The 22114-nt window shown below is 40.0% G+C and overlaps 1 protein-coding gene across 2 annotated transcripts in view; it reads right to left on the bottom strand.

Moving 5' to 3' along the window:
- Positions 1-22114, bottom strand: part of ppcdc (phosphopantothenoylcysteine decarboxylase) — a 36712-nt gene that overhangs the window by 12364 nt on the left and 2234 nt on the right. Inside the window, exons 2-3 of one of the 2 annotated variants that reach the window (XM_038984275.1) lie at positions 15372-15467; positions 9543-9671 (exon numbers count right to left, since the gene is read on the bottom strand). In XM_038984275.1, coding sequence (XP_038840203.1) covers positions 9543-9671; positions 15372-15467 — 225 coding nt within the window. The remainder of the gene's footprint in view (positions 1-9542; positions 9672-15371; positions 15468-22114) is intronic. The other variant, XM_038984276.1, reaches the window with a different exon arrangement.

The following is a 22114-nucleotide window of genomic DNA, read 5'->3' on the forward strand; positions in this document are numbered from 1 at the left end:
GTCTAGTAGAGTAGAATAGAGTACAGTACAGTAGAATAGAGTACAGTACAGTAGAATAGAGTACAGTAGAGTAGAATAGAGTACAGTACAGTAGAATAGAGTATAGTACAGTAGAATAGAGTCTAGTAGAGTAGAATAGAGTACAGTACAGTAGAATAGAGTACAGTACAGTAGAATAGAGTACAGTACAGTAGAATAGAGTATAGTACAGTAGAATAGAGTCTAGAAGAGTAGAATAGAGTACAGTACAGTAGAATAGTCTAGTAGAGTAGAATAGAGTACAGTAGAGTAGAATAGAGTACAGTACAGTAGAATAGAGTACAGTACAGTAGAATAGAGTACAGTACAGTAGAATAGAGTACAGTAGAGTAGAATAGAGTACAGTACAGTAGAATAGAGTACAGTAGAGTAGAATAGAGTACAGTACAGTAGAATAGAGTACAGTACAGTAGAATAGTCTAGTAGAGTAGAATAGAGTACAGTACAGTAGAATAGAGTACAGTACAGTAGAATAGAGTACAGTACAGTAGAATAGAGTACAGTAGAGTAGAATAGAGTACAGTACAGTAGAATAGAGTACAGTACAGTAGAATAGAGTACAGTACAGTAGAATAGAGTATAGTACAGTAGAATAAAGTACAGTAGAATAGAGTACAGTAGAATAAAGTCTAGTAGAGTAGAATAGAGTACAGTACAGTAGAATAGAGTACAGTACAGTAGAATAGAGTACAGTACAGTAGAATAGAGTATAGTACAGTAGAATAAAGTACAGTAGAATAGAGTACAGTAGAATAAAGTATAGTACAATAGAATATAGTACATGATAGTAGAGTGGCCTAATGGGTTGACACCACATAGTAGTGTTCATGGTCATAGTAGTGTTCATGGTAGTGTTCATGGTAGTGTTCATGGTAGTGTTCAGGGTAGTGTTCATGGTAGTGTTCATGGTCATAGTAGTGTTCATGGTAGTGTTCATGGTAGTGTTCATGGTAGTGTTCAGGGTAGTGTTCATGGTCATAGTAGTGTTCATGGTAGTGTTCATGGTAGTGTTCAGGGTAGTGTTCAGGGTAGTGTTCATGGTCATAGTAGTGTTCATGGTAGTGTTCATGGTAGTGTTCAGGGTAGTGTTCATGGTAGTGTTCATGGTCATAGTAGTGTTCATGGTAGTGTTCATGGTCATAGTAGTGTTCAGGGTAGTGTTCATGGTCATAGTAGTGTTCAGGGTAGTGTTCATGGTAGTGTTCATGGTAGTGTTCATGGTAGTGTTCAGGGTAGTGTTCATGGTAGTGTTCATGGTCATAGTAGTGTTCATAGTAGTGTTCATGGTAGTGTTCAGGGTAGTGTTCAGGGTAGTGTTCAGGGTAGTGTTCATGGTAGTGTTCAGGGTAGTGTTCATGGTAGTGTTCATGGTCATAGTAGTGTTCAGGGTAGTGTTCAGGGTAGTGTTCATGGTAGTGTTCATGGTAGTGTTCATGGTAGTGTTCAGGGTAGTGTTCATGGTCATAGTAGTGTTCAGGGTAGTGTTCATGGTAGTGTTCAGGGTAGTGTTCATGGTAGTGTTCATGGTCATAGTAGTGTTCAGGGTAGTGTTCAGGGTAGTGTTCATGGTAGTGTTCATGGTAGTGTTCATGGTAGTGTTCATGGTAGTGTTCATGGTCATAGTAGTGTTCATGGTAGTGTTCATGGTCATAGTAGTGTTCAGGGTAGTGTTCAGGGTAGTGTTCAGGGTAGTGTTCATGGTAGTGTTCATGGTAGTGTTCAGGGTAGTGTTCATAGTAGTGTTCATGGTCATAGTAGTGTTCATGGTAGTGTTCAGGGTAGTGTTCATGGTAGTGTTCAGGGTAGTGTTCATGGTAGTGTTCAGGGTAGTGTTTATAGTAGTGTTCATGGTCATAGTAGTGTTCATGGTAGTGTTCAGGGTAGTGTTCATGGTCATAGTAGTGTTCATGGTCATAGTAGTGTTCATGGTAGTGTTCAGGGTAGCGTGTATAGTAGTGTTCATGGTAGTGTTCATGGTAGTGTGTATAGTAGTGTTCATGGTAGTGTGTATAGTAGTGTTCATGGTAGTGTTCAGGGTAGTGTTCATGGTAGTGTGTATAGTAGTGTTCAGGGTAGTGTTCAGGGTAGTGTTCATGGTAGTGTGTATAGTAGTGTTCATGGTAGTGTTCAAATTAGTGTTCAGGGTAGTGTTCATGGTAGTGTGTATAGTAGGTTTCATGGTAGTGTTCAGGGTAGTGTTCATGGTAGTGTGTATAGTAGTGTTCATGGTAGTGTTCAGGGTAGTGTTCATGGTAGTGAGTATAGTAGTGTTCATGGTAGTGAGTATAGTAGTGTTCATGGTAGTGTTCATGGTAGTGTTCATGGTAGTGTTTATGGTAGTGTTCATGGTAGTGAGTATAGTAGTGTTCATGGTAGTGTTCATGGTAGTGTGTATGGTAGTGTTCATGGTAGTGTTCATGGTAGTGAGTATAGTAGTGTTCAGGGTAGTGTTCATGGTAGTGTGTATAGTAGTGTTCATGGTAGTGTGTATAGTAGTGTTCATGGTAGTGTGTATAGTAGTGTGTATGGTAGTGTGTATAGTAGTGTTCATGGTAGTGTTCATGGTAGTGAGTATAGTAGTGTTCATGGTAGTGTTCATGGTAGTGTTCAGGGTAGTGTTCAGGGTAGTGTTCAGGGTAGTGTTCATGGTAGTGTTCATGGTAGTGTTCAGGGTAGTGTTCAGGGTAGTGTTCATGGTAGTGTTCATGGTCATAGTAGTGTTCATGGTAGTGTTCATGGTAGTGTTCAGGGTAGTGTTCATGGTCATAGTAGTGTTCAGGGTAGTGTTCATGGTAGTGTTCAGGGTAGTGTTCATGGTAGTGTTCATGGTAGTGTTCATAGTAGTGGTCATAGTAGTGTTCAGGGTAGTGTTCAGGGTAGTGTTCAGGGTAGTGTTCATGGTAGTGTTCATGGTAGTGTTCAGGGTAGTGTTCATAGTAGTGTTCATGGTCATAGTAGTGTTCATGGTAGTGTTCAGGGTAGTGTTCATGGTAGTGTTCAGGGTAGTGTTCATGGTAGTGTTCAGGGTAGTGTTCAGGGTAGTGTTTATAGTAGTGTTCATGGTCATAGTAGTGTTCATGGTAGTGTTCAGGGTAGTGTTCATGTTCATAGTAGTGTTCATGGTAGTGTTCATGGTAGTGTTCAGGGTAGCGTGTATAGTAGTGTTCATGGTAGTGTGTATAGTAGTGTTCATGGTAGTGTGTATAGTAGTGTTCATGGTAGTGTTCAGGGTAGTGTTTATAGTAGTGTTCATGGTAGTGTGTATAGTAGTGTTCAGGGTAGTGTTCAGGGTAGTGTTCAGGGTAGTGTTCATGGTAGTGTGTATAGTAGTGTTCATGGTAGTGTTCATGGTAGTGTTCAGGGTAGTGTTCATGGTAGTGTTCATGGTAGTGTGTATAGTAGGTTTCATGGTAGTGTTCAGGGTAGTGTTCATGGTAGTGTGTATAGTAGTGTTCATGGTAGTGTTCAGGGTAGTGTTCATGGTAGTGAGTATAGTAGTGTTCATGGTAGTGAGTATAGTAGTGTTCATGGTAGTGTTCATGGTAGTGTTCATGGTAGTGAGTATAGTAGTGTTCATGGTAGTGTTCATGGTAGTGTGTATGGTAGTGTTCATGGTAGTGTTCATGGTAGTGAGTATAGTAGTGTTCAGGGTAGTGTTCATGGTAGTGTGTATAGTAGTGTTCATGGTAGTGTGTATAGTAGTGTTCATGGTAGTGTGTATAGTAGTGTGTATGGTAGTGTGTATAGTAGTGTTCATGGTAGTGAGTATAGTAGTGTTCAGGGTAGTGTTCATGGTAGTGAGTATAGTAGTGTTCATGGCAGTGTTCATGGTAGTGAGTATAGTAGTGTTCATGGTAGTGAGTATAGTAGTGTTCATGGTAGTGTTCAGGGTAGTGTTCATGGTAGTGAGTATAGTAGTGTTCATGGTAGTGAGTATAGTAGTGTTCAGGGTATTGTTCATGGTAGTGAGTATAGTAGTGTTCAGGGTAGTGTTCATGGTAGTGTTCATGGTAGTGAGTATAGTAGTGTTCAGGGTAGTGTTCATGGTAGTGAGTATAGTAGTGTTTATGGTAGTGAGTATAGTAGTGTTCAGGGTAGTGTTCATGGTAGTGAGTATAGTAGTGTTCATGGTAGTGTTCATGGTAGTGAGTATAGTAGTGTTCAGGGTAGTGTTCATGGTAGTGTTCATGGTAGTGAGTATAGTAGTGTTCAGGGTAGTGTTCATGGTAGTGTTCATGGTAGTGAGTATAGTAGTGTTCAGGGTAGTGCTCATGGTAGTGAGTATAGTAGTGTTCATGGTAGTGTGTATAGTAGTGTTCAGGGTAGTGCTCATGGTAGTGTGTATAGTAGTGTTCAGGGTAGTGCTCATGGTAGTGTGTATAGTAGTGTTCATGGTAGTGTGTATAGTAGTGTTCATGGTAGTGAGTATAGTAGTGTTCAGGGAAGTGTTCATGGTAGTGAGTATAGTAGTGTTCATGGTAGTGAGTATAGTAGTGTTCATGGTAGTGAGTATAGTAGTGTTCATGGTAGTGAGTATAGTAGTGTTCATGGTAGTGAGTATAGTAGTGTTCATGGTAGTGAGTATAGTAGTGTTCATGGTAGTGAGTATAGCAGTGTTCATGGTAGTGAGTATAGTAGTGTGTATAGTAGTGTTCATGGTAGTGAGTATAGTAGTGTTCATGGTAGTGTGTATAGTAGTGTTCATGGTAGTGTGTATAGTAGTGTTCATGGTAGTGAGTATAGTAGTGTTCAGGGAAGTGTTCATGGTAGTGAGTATAGTAGTGTTCATGGTAGTGAGTATAGTAGTGTTCATGGTAGTGAGTATAGTAGTGTTCATGGTAGTGAGTATAGTAGTGTTCATGGTAGTGAGTATAGCAGTGTTCATGGTAGTGAGTATAGTAGTGTGTATAGTAGTGTTCATGGTAGTGAGTATAGTAGTGTTCATGGTAGTGAGTATAGTAGTGTTCATGGTAGTGAGTATAGTAGTGTGTATAGTAGTGTTCATGGTAGTGAGTATAGTAGTGTCATGGTAGTGAGTATAGTAGTGTTCATGGTAGTGAGTATAGCAGTGTCCATGGTAGTGAGTATAGTAGTGTTCATGGTAGTGTGTATAGTAGTGTTCATGGTAGTGAGTATAGTAGTGTTCATGGTAGTGAGTATATTAGTGTGTATAGTAGTGTTCATGGTAGTGAGTATAGTAGTGTTCATGGTAGTGAGTATAGTAGTGTGTATAGTAGTGTTCATGGTAGTGAGTATAGTAGTGTTTATGGTAGTGAGTATAGTAGTGTTCATGGTAGTGAGTATAGTAGTGTGTATAGTAGTGTTCATGGTAGTGCGTATAGTAGTGTTCATGGTAGTGAGTATAGTAGTGTGTATAGTAGTGTTCATGGTAGTGAGTATAGTAGTGTTCATGGTAGTGAGTATAGTAGTGTTCATGGTAGTGTGTATAGTAGTGTTCATAGTAGTGTGTATAGTAGTGTTCATGGTAGTGAGTATAGTAGTGTTCATGGTAGTGTGTATAGTAGTGTTCATGGTAGTGTGTATAGTAGTGTTCATGGTAGTGTGTATAGTAGTGTGTATAGTAGTGTTCATGGTAGTGAGTATAGTAGTGTTCATGGTAGTGAGTATAGTAGTGTTCATGGTAGTGAGTATAGTAGTGTTCATGGTAGTGAGTATAGTAGTGTTTATGGTAGTGAGTATAGTAGTGTTTATGGTAGTGTTCATGGTAGTGAGTATAATAGTGTTTATGGTAGTGTTCATGGTAGTGTTTATGGTAGTGTTCATGGTAGTGAGTATAGTAGTGTTTATGGTAGTGTTCATGGTAGTGAGTATAGTAGTGTTCATGGTAGTGAGTATAGTAGTGTTTATGGTAGTGAGTATAGTAGTGTTTATGGTAGTGAGTATAGTAGTGTTTATGGTAGTGTTCATGGTAGTGAGTATAGTAGTGTTCATGGTAGTGAGTCTAGTAGTGTTCATGGTAGTGAGTATAGTAGTGTGTATGGTAGTGAGTATAGTAGTGTTTATGGTAGTGAGTATAGTAGTGTTCATGGTAGTGAGTATAGTAGTGTTCATGGTAGTGAGTATAGTGGTGTTTATGGTAGCGAGTATAGTAGTGTTTATGGTAGTGAGTATAGTAGTGTTTATGGTAGTGTTCATGGTAGTGAGTATAGTAGTGTTTATGGTAGTGTTCATGGTAGTGAGTATAGTAGTGTTCATGGTAGTGAGTATAGTAGTGTTTATGGTAGTGTTCATGGTAGTGAGTATAGTAGTGTTTATGGTAGTGAGTATAGTAGTGTTTATGGTAGTGAGTATAGTAGTGTTTATGGTAGTGTTCATGGTAGTGAGTATAGTAGTGTTTATGGTAGTGAGTATAGTAGTGTTTATGGTAGTGTTCATGGTAGTGAGTATAGTAGTGTTTATGGTAGTGAGTATAGTAGTGTTTATGGTAGTGAGTATAGTAGTGTTTATGGTAGTGTTCATGGTAGTGAGTATAGTAGTGTTTATGGTAGTGAGTATAGTAGTGTTTATGGTAGTGTTCATGGTAGTGAGTATAGTAGTGTTTATGGTAGTGAGTATAGTAGTGTTTATGGTAGTGAGTATAGTAGTGTTTATGGTAGTGTTCATGGTAGTGAGTATAGTAGTGTTTATGGTAGTGAGTATAGTAGTGTTTATGGTAGTGAGTATAGTAGTGTTTATGGTAGTGCTCATGGTAGTGAGTATAGTAGTGTTTATGGTAGTGAGTATAGTAGTGTTTATGGTAGTGAGTATAGTAGTGTTTATGGTAGTGTTCATGGTAGTGAGTATAGTAGTGTTCATGGTAGTGAGTATAGTAGTGTTCACGGTAGTGTGTATAGTAGTGTTCATGGTAGTGAGTATAGTAGTGTTTATGGTAGTGAGTATAGTAGTGTTTATGGTAGTGTTCATGGTAGTGAGTATAGTAGTGTTTATGGTAGTGAGTATAGTAGTGTTTATGGTAGTGAGTATAGTAGTGTTTATGGTAGTGTTCATGGTAGTGAGTATAGTAGTGTTTATGGTAGTGTTCATGGTAGTGAGTATAGTAGTGTTCATGGTAGTGAGTATAGTAGTGTTTATGGTAGTGAGTATAGTAGTGTTTATGGTAGTGTTCATGGTAGTGAGTAAAGTAGTGTTTATGGTAGTGTTCATGGTAGTGAGTATAGTAGTGTTTATGGTAGTGTTCATGGTAGTGAGTATAGTAGTGTTTATGGTAGTGTTCATGGTAGTGAGTATAGTAGTGTTTATGGTAGTGAGTATAGTAGTGTTTATGGTAGTGAGTATAGTAGTGTTTATGGTAGTGTTCATGGTAGTGAGTATAGTAGTGTTTATGGTAGTGTTCATGGTAGTGAGTATAGTAGTGTTCATGGTAGTGAGTATAGTAGTGTTTATGGTAGTGTGTATAGTAGTGTTCATGGTAGTGAGTATAGTAGTGTTCATGGTAGTGTGTATAGTAGTGTTCATGGTAGTGAGTATAGTAGTGTTCATGGTAGTGAGTATAGTAGTGTTCAGGGTAGTGTTCATGGTAGTGTTCATGGTAGTGAGTATAGGAGTGTTCATGGTAGTGTTTATGGTAGTGTTCATGGTAGTGAGTATAGTAGTGTTCAGGGTAGTGTTCATGGTAGTGAGTATAGTAGTGTTCAGGGTAGTGGTCATGGTAGTGAGTATAGTAGTGTTCATGGTAGTGAGTATAGGAGTGTTCATGGTAGTGTTCATGGTAGTGAGTATAGTAGTGTTCATTGTAGTGTTCATGGTAGTGAGTATAGTAGTGTTCATGGTAGTGAGTATAGTAGTGTTCATGGTAGTGAGTATAGTAGTGTTTATGGTAGTGAATATAGTAGTGTTTATGGTAGTGAGTATAGTAGTGTTCATGGTAGTGAGTATAGTAGTGTTCATGGTAGTGAGTATAGTAGTGTTCATGGTAGTGAGTATAGTAGTGTTCATGGTAGTGAGTATAGTAGTGTTCAGGGTAGTGTTCAGGGTAGTGTTCATGGTAGTGTTCATGGTAGTGAGTATAGTAGTGTTTATGGTAGTGTTCATGGTAGTGAGTATAGTAGTGTTCAGGGTAGTGAGTATAGTAGTGTTCAGGGTAGTGTTCATGGTAGTGAGTATAGTAGTGTTCAGGGTAGTGTTCATGGTAGTGAGTATAGTAGTGTTCATGGTAGTGAGTATAGGAGTGTTCATGGTAGTGAGTATAGTAGTGTTTATGGTAGTGTTCATGGTAGTGAGTATAGGAGTGTTCATGGTAGTGTTCATGGTAGTGTTCATGGTAGTGAGTATAGTAGTGTTTATGGTAGTGTTCATGGTAGTGAGTATAGGAGTGTTCATGGTAGTGTTCATGGTAGTGAGTATAGTAGTGTTTATGGTAGTGTTCATGGTAGTGAGTATAGTAGTGTTCATGGTAGTGAGTATAGTAGTGTTCATGGTAGTGTTCATGGTAGTGAGTATAGGAGTGTTCATGGTAGTGAGTATAGTAGTGTTTATGGTAGTGTTCATGGTAGTGAGTATAGGAGTGTTCATGGTAGTGTTCATGGTAGTGTTCATGGTAGTGAGTATAGTAGTGTTTATGGTAGTGTTCATGGTAGTGAGTATAGGAGTGTTCATGGTAGTGTTCATGGTAGTGAGTATAGTAGTGTTTATGGTAGTGTTCATGGTAGTGAGTATAGTAGTGTTCATGGTAGTGAGTATAGTAGTGTTCATGGTAGTGTTCATGGTAGTGTTCATAGCATGACAGAACAGTAGAGGAGGACTGGTGTTCCAGGCACCACACATGTATTTCCTCGATTCCTCAAGTGCTCTTTCCTTGCCTCCTCAAAACGCATTGGAGTAGCAGCATCCCAGCCATGTCCCGTTGACAGGCAGTCTGTCTAGCTACGGAGGATCCATGTCCCGTTGACAGGCAGTCTGTCTAGCTACGGAGGATCCATGTCCCGTTGACAGGCAGTCTGTCTAGCTACGGAGGATCCATGTCCCGTTGACAGGCAGTCTGTCTAGCTACGGAGGATCCATGTCCCGTTGACAGGCAGTCTGTCTAGCTACGGAGGATCCATGTCCCGTTGACAGGCAGTCTGTCTAGCTACGAAGGATCCATGTCCTGTTGACAGGCAGTCTGTCTAGCTACGGAGGATCCATGTCCCGTTGACAGGCAGTCTGTCTAGCTACGGAGGATCCATGTCCCGTTGACAGGCAGTCTGTCTAGCTACGGAGGATCCATGTCCCGTTGACAGGCAGTCTGTCTAGCTACAGAGGATCCATGTCCCGTTGACAGGCAGTCTGTCTAGCTACGGAGGATCCATGTCCCGTTGACAGGCAGTCTGTCTAGCTACGGAGGATCCATGTCCTGTTGACAGGCAGTCTGTCTAGCTACGGAGGATCCATGTCCTGTTGACAGACAGTCTGTCTAGCTACGGAGGATCCATGTCCTGTTGACAGACAGTCTGTCTAGCTACGGAGGATCCATGTCCTGTCAGTCTACCAGTACAATATCTCACCAGTAAGTTGTCACAGATGCCGCTGGCGATCTTCCCCAGTGTGTTAGCGTCCAGAGGGGCTATAACGAGGAGGTCAGCCCAGCGTCTCAGCTCTATGTGCAGCACAGGGTCAGAACGCTGGCTCCACAGCTATGGGACAATAGGAACACTATCAAGACATTATCAGATACATTATCACATCTGGGTCCACAGCTATGGGACAATAGGAACACTATCAAGACATTATCAGATACATTATCACATCTGGGTCCACAGCTATGGGACAATAGGAACACTATCAAGACATTATCAGATACATTATCACATCTAGGTCCACAGCTATGGGACAATAGGAACACTATCAAGACATTATCAGATACATTATCACATCTGGGTCCACAGCTATGGGACAATAGGAACACTATAAAGACATTATCACATCTAGGTCCACAGCTACGGGACAATAGGAACACTATCAAGACATTATCAGATACATTATCACATCTAGGTCCACAGCTATGGGACAATAGGAACACTATCAAGACATTATCAGAGACATTATCACATCTGGGTCCACAGCTATGGGACAATAGGAACACTATCAAGACATTATCAGAGACATTATCACATCTGGGTCCACAGCTATGGGACAATAGGAACACTATCAAGACATTATCACATCTAGCTCCACAGCTACGGGACAATAGGAACACTATCAAGACATTATCAGAGACATTATCACATCTGGGTCCACAGCTATGGGACAATAGGAACACTATCAAGACATTATCGGATACATTATCACATCTATGTCCACAGCTATGGGACAATAGGAACACTATCAAGACATTATCACATCTAGGTCCACAGCTACGGGACAATAGGAACACTATCAAGACATTATCAGATACATTATCACATCTGGGTCCACAGCTATGGGACAATAGGAACACTATCAAGACATTATCAGAGACATTATCACATCTAGGTCCACAAGCCTTTTCTAGGATTTGCACACATGGTGAAGATCATTTCTGGATACTTAGGGTCCGAGAAGAATGTGTCCTTTTATAAAGGCCTTTCATGCAACGCAACATAATTTACATGACTGGAGACAGTCTTAGTCAGACAGATTAGAGAGTCTTCTCTTTTCAGCCACTTGTTTTCCATAAACACTGTTTATCCAGTGATTGTATATATAAAATATTGCAAAAAGGTTTTAGGTGCTGTTCACTGACACTCTCAACTGTTAGATTGCCTATTTATCAGGAGTTTTTCAAGTTGTATGTACAGGATACACATGGTATACACCGTCCAATCAAATTGCAGGTTCCTTCTGGACAATGCAACAACAATAAGACATAAAAGATAATAATAACAAGATTAAGTAAATGTCAGTAGAAAATACATTTAGCATCAATATAATACAGGAAGACACAATTTACAGTCCAATATTTACACGTGTATTGGAGATGGGGGGGCAGTGTATAAACTGAGCAGTATTTAGCAATCATAATACGATTCTGATAAGCAGCAGTTGTGATGTGTGTGTGTGTGTGTGTAGCATGAATATACTGTACACTGACTATAGCAAACATGAGGAACACCTTCCTGATATTGATTTGCAAACCAACCCCCACCTCCCACCCCCTTTTGTCCCCAGAACAGCCTCAATTCTTCGGGGCATGGACTCTACAAACGTCCCACAGGGAAGCTGGACAAAGGTTGACTCCAATGCTTCCCACACAGTTGTGTCAAATTGGCTGGATGTCCTTTGGTGAATATGAACTTCTATAGTAGTGATTTCTATAGTAGTGATTTCTATAGTAGTGAACATAAACTGATTAAACTGAATGCCAAGAGTTTGCAAAGCTGTCATCAAGGCAAAGCGGTGGCTACTTTGAAGAATATAAAATATATTTTCATATATTTAACACTTTTTTTTGGTTACTACATGATTCCATGTTTTATTTAATAGTTTTGATGTCTTCACTATTATTCTACAATGTAGAAAATAGTAAAAAAGAAAGAAAAACCCTGTAATGAGTCTTGACTGGTACTGTATATAATATACTGGTGCACGTCCTACCCAGTTATGTGAAACATGGTAGTGTTCCCTAATGCAAAGATTAGTTCCTAATGAATTAATTTCACTTGACTGATTTCCTGAGTAAAATCGTTATTTTTATATTATATTTTTGTTCAGTGTATATATATTTTTCCAGATACTGGTGTACAACACCAAGGCGATTTCTTTATGTAGTGTTGTGTTGTCTCTCTTGTTGTGATGTGTGTTTTGTCCTATATATATATATTGTATTTATTTGTCATTTTTAATCCAAGGCCCCTTTCTCCACAGGAGGTATTTTGCCTTTTGGTAGGCCGTCATTGTAAATAAGAATTTGTTCTTAATTAACTGACATGCCTAGTTAAATAAAGGTTACATATATTTTTTTATGAGATTAAATAGGGACATGCCTTATGTCTATGATTTATACAGACCGATAATTTCCAAAAGCACGTTTGAATCACAAATAGAAGCTGATGCTGTTTGCTTAATAATATCCTGTTCCGAGTCAGAGGGTTATAGCGTTAGCATCACCGCTACCCCCCTGCTAAAGCACCGTCAGGACTGGGCCTTCATATTGAATTCATTTCATTAAATTTAAATGTATGTTTTCGCCCGAAGTTCCAAATGCCTGTATTTGTTAGTCTCCTTCACTCCTCTGCGCTGTGTGCACCTCCCCATTTACACCAGAGATCGGTATATAATGAAGACATGCACGTCTCTGCCTTAACAATGGGAGTCGTTGTCCCAGAGGCGGGGAAACGACAAGTTTAAAGTCAATCCGACGTCTGCATTGGCCGTGCAGCATTTTACGGTGTGATATGGCCTCTTCATACTTCTTGCACTACGCTGAGCAGTGCAGAGCTGTTGTCAAGGAAGTTGTCAAGGAAGTGAGTTTGTGTTTATTTACGACCTCCCGCCCCCTCACCTACAGTCAACCAATCATGTCAATGCGGAACTATATAGAGCCTTCCGCATTGTTACAACATTTGAGAGACGCACAGCGAGTTCAAATTGTCCTCTGCGTACATCCGGGGGCGCCGATAATTGTGTCGCATCATCCATATCCGACAACATTTTCGGATCAAGAATAAATTGTCTCTTAAGGTCCAAAATAAACACATAGCAACGCATTGGGCTTCTTTTGGACAGATTTTAGCGAGAGTTAAACTTCTCGCTTCGCCTCTCCCTCTTATGTTTTACACACACCAAGCCCCTGTCCCTCACGCTAACAATGCTGAGAAATCACATCTCTCTCTCTGACAAGCGCTTTCAACTCGTTATTTGTATTTTAGGTTTGGTCCAACCGAATCGGTCACATGGACACTCAACTCCAGCCACTTTAATAATGGAAATTTATGTAAAAAATGTATCACTAGCCACTTTAAACAATGCCACTTAATATAATGTTTACATACCATACATTACTCCTCTCATATATGTATATACTGTACTCTATACCATCTACTGCATCTTGCCTATGCCGTTCTGTACCATCACTCATTCATATATCTTTATGTACATATTCTTTATCCCTTTACACTTGTGTGTATAAGGTAGTTGTTGTGAAATTGTTAGGTTAGATTACTTGTTGGTTATTACTGCATTGTCGGAACTAGAAGCACAAGCATTTCGCTACACTCGCATTAACATCTGCTAACCATGTGTATGTGACAAATAACATTTGATTTGATTTAAAACACAATTTCACTCTAATAGAGGATAAGTTCCCTTTTACGCAGCGATGCCCATTTTATTCTGAGAAATAAAGGTATGCCACGTGATTTCAAGTGGACAGGCTAACATGCTTTTCAAACAGTAGGGTGTGTTCATAACTATTCAACTGTTTGAAATGCAGTGTATTTGACCTTTAAATAAAAGTTATGGTGCAATTTAAAGGAAATATAAAAAAAAAAAAAAAATGGAGATACCATATTATCGTGAATCATAAATGTGAAAAGAATTTAGATGCTAATTTAGGCCATATCGCCATTCATCCAGCTATAGTGATCGCAGGACAGGAAGTTAGCGGGGCTAACCCATACTGTGTGGCTAATTAGCGTTGGAGGCTAACCCATACTGTGTGGCTAATTAGCGTTGGAGGCTAACTCACACGGTGAGAATCTAACCCCGGAATTTAGTAGCTGTCTAACACAGCGAGTGGTCACTGAGGATTAATAGAACGATGTATACGATCTTCAGTCGAGGGGTTGCTAGTTTTGTCTGTCACCTCCCTCGAAGTCTTCACAGCTCTCCCTCGCTGTGGTCCACGTGAGTCGCGTCAGCCGGGCTATAGCTAGCTGTGGTTCTGTTTCAATACTTCTGCAGGTGCCAATATAATCCCTAGACTCTGTGAGCACAATGCAGACCAACGGTTTTCAAAGTCACTGGCTTTGCTCCAGGATTATTTTAGGATTAGCCTAGTGAGTCATGTAGGGTTAGGTATAGATATCCCCTAAGAGATGTAGGCCTGGGTAATGACCAACCCCACTGAGTCCTACCTGCCGACCCCACTGAGTCCTACCTGCCGACCCCACTGAGTTCTATCTGCCAACCCCAGATTCCTACCTGCCAAACCCAGATTCCTACCTGCCAAACCCAGATTCCTACCTGCCAAACCCAGATTCCTACCTGCCAAACCCAGATTCCTACCCGCTAACCCCAGATTCCCACCTACTAACCCCAGATTCTCACCTACTAAACCCAGATTCCTACCTGCCAAACCCAGATTCCTACCCGCTAACCCCAGATTCCCACCTACTAACCCCAGATTCTCACCTACTAAACCCAGATTCCTACCTGCCAAACCCAGATTCCTACCTGCCAACCCCAGATTCCTACCTGCCAACCCCAGATTCCTACCTGCCAAACCCAGATTCCTACCTGCCAACCCCACAGGGGTCCAATAGAGTCCAGTCAACATTTACCGAACACGTTCAGAAAATATTTTGGTAGCCTAACTACAGACATATTCGTCTTCTCTTTTCAGCAGCAGACATTTGATTTCCAAACTGTGTTTTTACCGCAATTAGATTTGGAAATATAAGACCAGTAAAGAAAACAGTATATATATATTTTATTGTCACCGTATAGGTGCATGTGTTGTTTTACAGGGTCAGCCATAGTAGTACGTCGCAACTAGAGCAATTTGGATTGAGTGCCTTGCTCAAGGGCACATCGACAGATTTTTCCCCTTCTCGGCTAAGGTATTCGAACCAGCGACCTTTCGGTTAACGCTTTAACCGCTAGGCTACCTGCCCCAATAACCGCTAGGCTACCTGCCCCAATAACCCCTAGGCTACCTGCCCCAATAACCGCTAGGCTACCTGCCCCAATAACCCCTAGGCTACCTGCCCCAATAACCCCTAGGCTACCTGCCCCAATAACCGCTAGGCTACCTGCCCCAATAACCGCTAGGCTACCTGCCCCAATAACCGCTAGGCTACCTGCCCCAATAACCCCTAGGCTACCTGCCCCAATAACCCCTAGGCTACCTGCCCCAATAACCCCTAGGCTACCTGCCTGCCAGTCAACTACAAGTCAATTATAACTCTACACGAATAAACCCTGTGTCTGAGGTTTTCACTAGATGGTATACTGCTTATGTCAGAATGGACTTTTCATGGCAGGTTAGGAGAATTTACGCAGCAGGTTAGGATAATTAGGATAAGGTTAGGAAAAGGGTTAGGATAGGCTAAAATGCAACAACAACAAAAAACGTTGTATGTCAATTTGACCTAAGCTCTATCTTATCTCGACAGGACCTGTGTTTGATAACTAACCTCCCACTCATTTGCGTCGCTGTAGACGCTGACAGCCACCTCGGCTGGGTCGTAGAAGTGCTTGGCGTGTTCTGTAGTGACGACACGCACATCCACCTGCAAACGGGCACAATAAGGGTGTTATTCCAACCTTGAAACACAAACCAACCCTTAACCCCTAACACCTCTCCCCTAGGATCAACCACATATCTACTACCACATATCTACAATACATTAAGTGTGTTACCTCAGACCACTACTACCACATATCTACAATACATTAAGTGTGTTACCTCAGACCACTACTACCACATATCTACAATACATTAAGTGTGTTACCTCAGACCACTACTACCACATATCTACAATACATTAAGTGTGTTACCTCAGACCTCTACTACCACATATCTACAATACATTAAGTGTGTTACCTCAGACCACTACTACCACATATCTACAATACATTAAGTGTGTTACCTCAGTCCACTACTACCACATATCTACAATACATTAAGTGTGTTACCTCAGACCTCTACTACCACATATCTACAATACATTAAGTGTGTTACCTCAGACCACTACTACCACATATCTACAATACATTAAGTGTGTTACCTCAGACCACTACTACCACATATCTACAATACATTAAGTGTGTTACCTCAGACCACTACTACCACATATCTACAATACATTAAGTGTGTTACCTCAGACCACTACTACCACATATCTACAATACATTAAGTGTGTTACCTCAGACCACTACTACCACATATCTACAATACATTAAGTGTGTTACCTCAGACCACTACTACCACATATCTACAATACATTAAGTGTGTTACCTCAGACCACTACTACCACATATCTACAATACATTAAGTGTGTTACCTCAGACCACTACTACCACATATCTACAATACATTAAGTGTGTTACCTCAGACCACTACTACCACATATCTACAATACATTAAGTGTGTTACCTCAGACCACTACTACCACATATCTACAATACATTAAGTGTGTTACCTCAGACCTCTACTACCACATATCTACAATACATTAAGTGTGTTACCTCAGACCTCTACTACCACATATCTACAATACATTAAGTGTGTTACCTCAGACCACTACTACCACATATCTACAATACATTAAGTGTGTTACCTCAGACCACTACTACCACATATCTACAATACATTAAGTGTGTTACCTCAGACCACTACTACCACATATCTACAATACATTAAGTGTGTTACCTCAGACCTCTACTACCACATATCTACAATACATTAAGTGTTACCTCAGACCACTACTACCACATATCTACAATACATTTAGTGTGTTACCTCAGACCACTATTACCACATATCTACAATACATTAAGTGTGTTACCTCAGACCACTACTACCACATATCTACAATACATTTAGTGTGTTACCTCAGACCTCTACTACCACATATCTACAATACATGAAGTGTGTTACCTCAGACCACTACTACCACATATCTACAATACATTAAGTGTGTTACCTCAGACCACTACTACCACATATCTACAATACATTAAGTGTGTTACCTCAGACCACTACTACCACATATCTACAATACATTAAGTGTGTTACCTCAGACCTCTACTACCACATATCTACAATACATTAAGTGTGTTACCTCAGACCACTACTACCACATATCTACAATACATTAAGTGTGTTACCTCAGACCACTACTACCACATATCTACAATACATTAAGTGTGTTACCTCAGACCTCTACTACCACATATCTACAATACATTAAGTGTGTTACCTCAGACCACCACTACCACATATCTACAATACATTAAGTGTGTTACCTCAGACCTCTACTACCACATATCTACAATACATTAAGTGTGTTACCTCAGACCTCTACTACCACATATCTACAATACATTACGTGTGTTACCTCAGACCACTACTACCACATATCTACAATACATTAAGTGTGTTACCTCAGACCACTACTACCACATATCTACAATACATTAAGTGTGTTACCTCAGACCACTACTACCACATATCTACAATACATTAAGTGTGTTACCTCAGACCACTACTACCACATATCTACAATACATTAAGTGTGTTACCTCAGACCACTACTACCACATATCTACAATACATTAAGTGTGTTACCTCAGACCTCTACTACCACATATCTACAATACATTAAGTGTGTTACCTCAGACCACTACTACCACATATCTACAATACATTAAGTGTGTTACCTCAGACCACTACTACCACATATCTACAATACATTAAGTGTGTTACCTCAGACCACTACTACCACATATCTACAATACATTAAGTGTGTTACCTCAGACCACTACTACCACATATCTACAATACATTAAGTGTGTTACCTCAGACCACTACTACCACATAACTACAATACATTAAGTGTGTTACCTCAGACCACTACTACCACATATCTACAATACATTAAGTGTGTTACCTCAGACCTCTACTACCACATATCTACAATACATTAAGTGTGTTACCTCAGACCACTACTACCACATATCTACAATACATTAAGTGTGTTACCTCAGACCACTACTACCACATATCTACAATACATTAAGTGTGTTACCTCAGACCTCTACTACCACATATCTACAATACATTAAGTGTGTTACCTCAGACCTCTACTACCACATATCTACAATACATTAAGTGTGTTACCTCAGACCACTACTACCTCATATCTACAATACATTAAGTGTGTTACCTCAGACCACTACTACCACATATCTACAATACATTAAGTGTGTTACCTCAGACCACTACTACCACATATCTACAATACATTAAGTGTGTTACCTCAGACCACTACTACCACATATCTACAATACATTAAGTGTGTTACCTCAGACCACTACTACCACATATCTACAATACATTAAGTGTGTTACCTCAGACCACTACTACCACATATCTACAATACATTAAGTGTGTTACCTCAGACCACTACTACCACATATCTACAATACATTAAGTGTGTTACCTCAGACCACTACTACCACATATCTACAATACATTAAGTGTGTTACCTCAGACCACTACTACCACATATCTACAATACATTAAGTGTGTTACCTCAGACCTCTACTACCACATATCTACAATACATTAAGTGTGTTACCTCAGACCACTACTACCACATATCTACAATACATTAAGTGTGTTACCTCAGACCTCTACTACCACATATCTACAATACATTAAGTGTGTTACCTCAGACCTCTACTACCACATATCTACAATACATTAAGTGTGTTACCTCAGACCTCTACTACCACATATCTACAATACATTAAGTGTGTTACCTCAGACCACTACTACCACATATCTACAATACATTAAGTGTGTTACCTCAGACCACTACTACCACATATCTACAATACATTAAGTGTGTTACCTCAGACCTCTACTACCACATATCTACAATACATTAAGTGTGTTACCTCAGACCACTACTACCACATATCTACAATACATTAAGTGTGTTACCTCAGACCACTACTACCACATATCTACAATACATTAAGTGTGTTACCTCAGACCACTACTACCACATATCTACAATACATTAAGTGTGTTACCTCAGACCACTACTACCACATATCTACAATACATTAAGTGTGTTACCTCAGACCACTACTACCACATATCTACAATACATTAAGTGTGTTACCTCAGACCACTACTACCACATATCTACAATACATTAAGTGTGTTACCTCAGACCTCTACTACCACATATCTACAATACATTAAGTGTGTTACCTCAGACCACTACTACCACATATCTACAATACATTAAGTGTGTTACCTCAGACCTCTACTACCACATATCTACAATACATTAAGTGTGTTACCTCAGACCTCTACTACCACATATCTACAATACATTAAGTGTGTTACCTCAGACCTCTACTACCACATATCTACAATACATTAAGTGTGTTACCTCAGACCACTACTACCACATATCTACAATACATTAAGTGTGTTACCTCAGACCACTACTACCACATATCTACAATACATTAAGTGTGTTACCTCAGACCACTACTACCACATATCTACAATACATTAAGTGTGTTACCTCAGACCACTACTACCACATATCTACAATACATTAAGTGTGTTACCTCAGACCTCTACTACCACATATCTACAATACATTAAGTGTGTTACCTCAGACCACTACTACCACATATCTACAATACATTAAGTGTGTTACCTCAGACCACTACTACCACATATCTACAATACATTAAGTGTGTTACCTCAGACCACTACTACCACATATCTACAATACATTAAGTGTGTTCCCTCAGACCACTACTACCACATATCTACAATACATTAAGTGTGTTACCTCAGACCTCTACTACCACATATCTACAATACATTAAGTGTGTTCCCTCAGACCTCTACTACCACATATCTACAATACATTAAGTGTGTTACCTCAGACCACTACTACCACATATCTACAATACATTAAGTGTGTTACCTCAGTCCACTACTACCACATATCTACAATACATTAAGTGTGTTCCCTCAGACCACTACTACCTCATATCTACAATACATTAAGTGTGTTACCTCAGACCACTACTACCACATATCTACAATACATTAAGTGTGTTACCTCAGACCTCTACTACCACATATCTACAATACATTAAGTGTGTTACCTCAGACCACTACTACCACATATCTACAATACATTAAGTGTGTTACCTCAGACCTCTACTACCACATATCTACAATACATTAAGTGTGTTACCTCAGACCACTACTACCACATATCTACAATACATTAAGTGTGTTACCTCAGACCACTACTACCACATATCTACAATACATTAAGTGTGTTACCTCAGACCACTACTACCACATATCTACAATACATTAAGTGTGTTACCTCAGACCACTACTACCACATATCTACAATACATTAAGTGTGTTACCTCAGACCACTACTACCACATATCTACAATACATTAAGTGTGTTACCTCAGACCTCTACTACCACATATCTACAATACATTAAGTGTGTTACCTCAGACCTCTACTACCACATATCTACAATACATTAAGTGTGTTACCTCAGACCACTACTACCACATATCTACAATACATTAAGTGTGTTACCTCAGACCACTACTACCACATATCTACAATACATTAAGTGTGTTACCTCAGACCACTACTACCACATATCTACAATACATTAAGTGTGTTACCTCAGACCACTACTACCACATATCTACAATACATTAAGTGTGTTACCTCAGACCACTACTACCACATATCTACAATACATTAAGTGTGTTACCTCAGACCACTACTACCACATATCTACAATACATTAAGTGTGTTCCCTCAGACCACTACTACCACATATCTACAATACATTAAGTGTGTTACCTCAGACCACTACTACCACATATCTACAATACATTAAGTGTGTTACCTCAGACCACTACTACCTCATATCTACAATACATTAAGTGTGTTACCTCAGACCACTACTACCACATATCTACAATACATTAAGTGTGTTACCTCAGACCACTACTACCACATATCTACAATACATTAAGTGTGTTACCTCAGACCACTACTACCACATATCTACAATACATTCAGTGTGTTACCTCAGACCTCTACTACCTCATATCTACAATACATTAAGTGTGTTACCTCAGACCACTACTACCACATATCTACAACACAACACCTACGTGTGTGTAGAGTGCGTGTGTGTGTGTCTCTTCACAGTCCCCGCTGTTCCATAAGGTGTATTTTTATCTGTTTTTTAAATCTGATTCTACTGCTGCATCAGTTACCTGATGTGGAATAGAGTTCCATGTAGTCATGGCTCTATGTAGTACTGTGCACCTCCCATAGTCTGTTCTGGACTTGGGGACTGTGAAGAGACCTCTGGTGGCATGTCTTGTGGAGTATGGATGGGTGTCTGAGCTGTGTGCTGCTAGTTTAGACAGACAGCTCGGTGCATTCAACATGTCAATACCTCTCACAAATACACGTAGTGATGAAGTCAATCTCATCTCCTCTTCCAGCCAGGAGAGATTGACATGCATATTATTAACATTATCTCTCTGTGTATATTTAAGGGCCAGCCGTGTTGTCCTGTTCTGAGCCAATTGTAATTTTCCTAAGTTCCTCTTTGTGTCACCTGACCACACGACTGAACAGTAGTCCAGGTGTAACAAAACTAGGGCCTGTAGGACCTGCCTTGTTGATAGTGTTGTTAAGAAGGTAGAAACTAGGGCCTGTAGGACCTGCCTTGTTGATAGTGTTGTTATGAAGGTAGAAACTAGGGCCTGTAGGACCTGCCTTGTTGATAGTGTTGTTAAGAAGGTAGAAACTAGGGCCTGTAGGACCTGCCTTGTTGATAGTGTTGTTAAGAAGGTAGAAACTAGGGCCTGTAGGACCTGCCTTGTTGATAGTGCTGTTAAGAAGGTAGAAACTAGGGCCTGTAGGACCTGCCTTGTTGATAGTGTTGTTAAGAAGGTAGAAACTAGGGCCTGTAGGACCTGCCTTGTTGATAGTGTTGTTAAGAAGGTAGAAACTAGGGCCTGTAGGACCTGCCTTGTTGATAGTGTTGTTAAGAAGGTAGAAACTAGGGCCTGTAGGACCTGCCTTGTTGATAGTGTTGTTAAGAAGGTAGAAACTAGG

Source organism: Salvelinus namaycush, unplaced genomic scaffold (genome assembly GCF_016432855.1).
Source record: "Salvelinus namaycush isolate Seneca unplaced genomic scaffold, SaNama_1.0 Scaffold226, whole genome shotgun sequence".
Classification (NCBI taxonomy): Eukaryota; Metazoa; Chordata; class Actinopteri; order Salmoniformes; family Salmonidae; genus Salvelinus; species Salvelinus namaycush.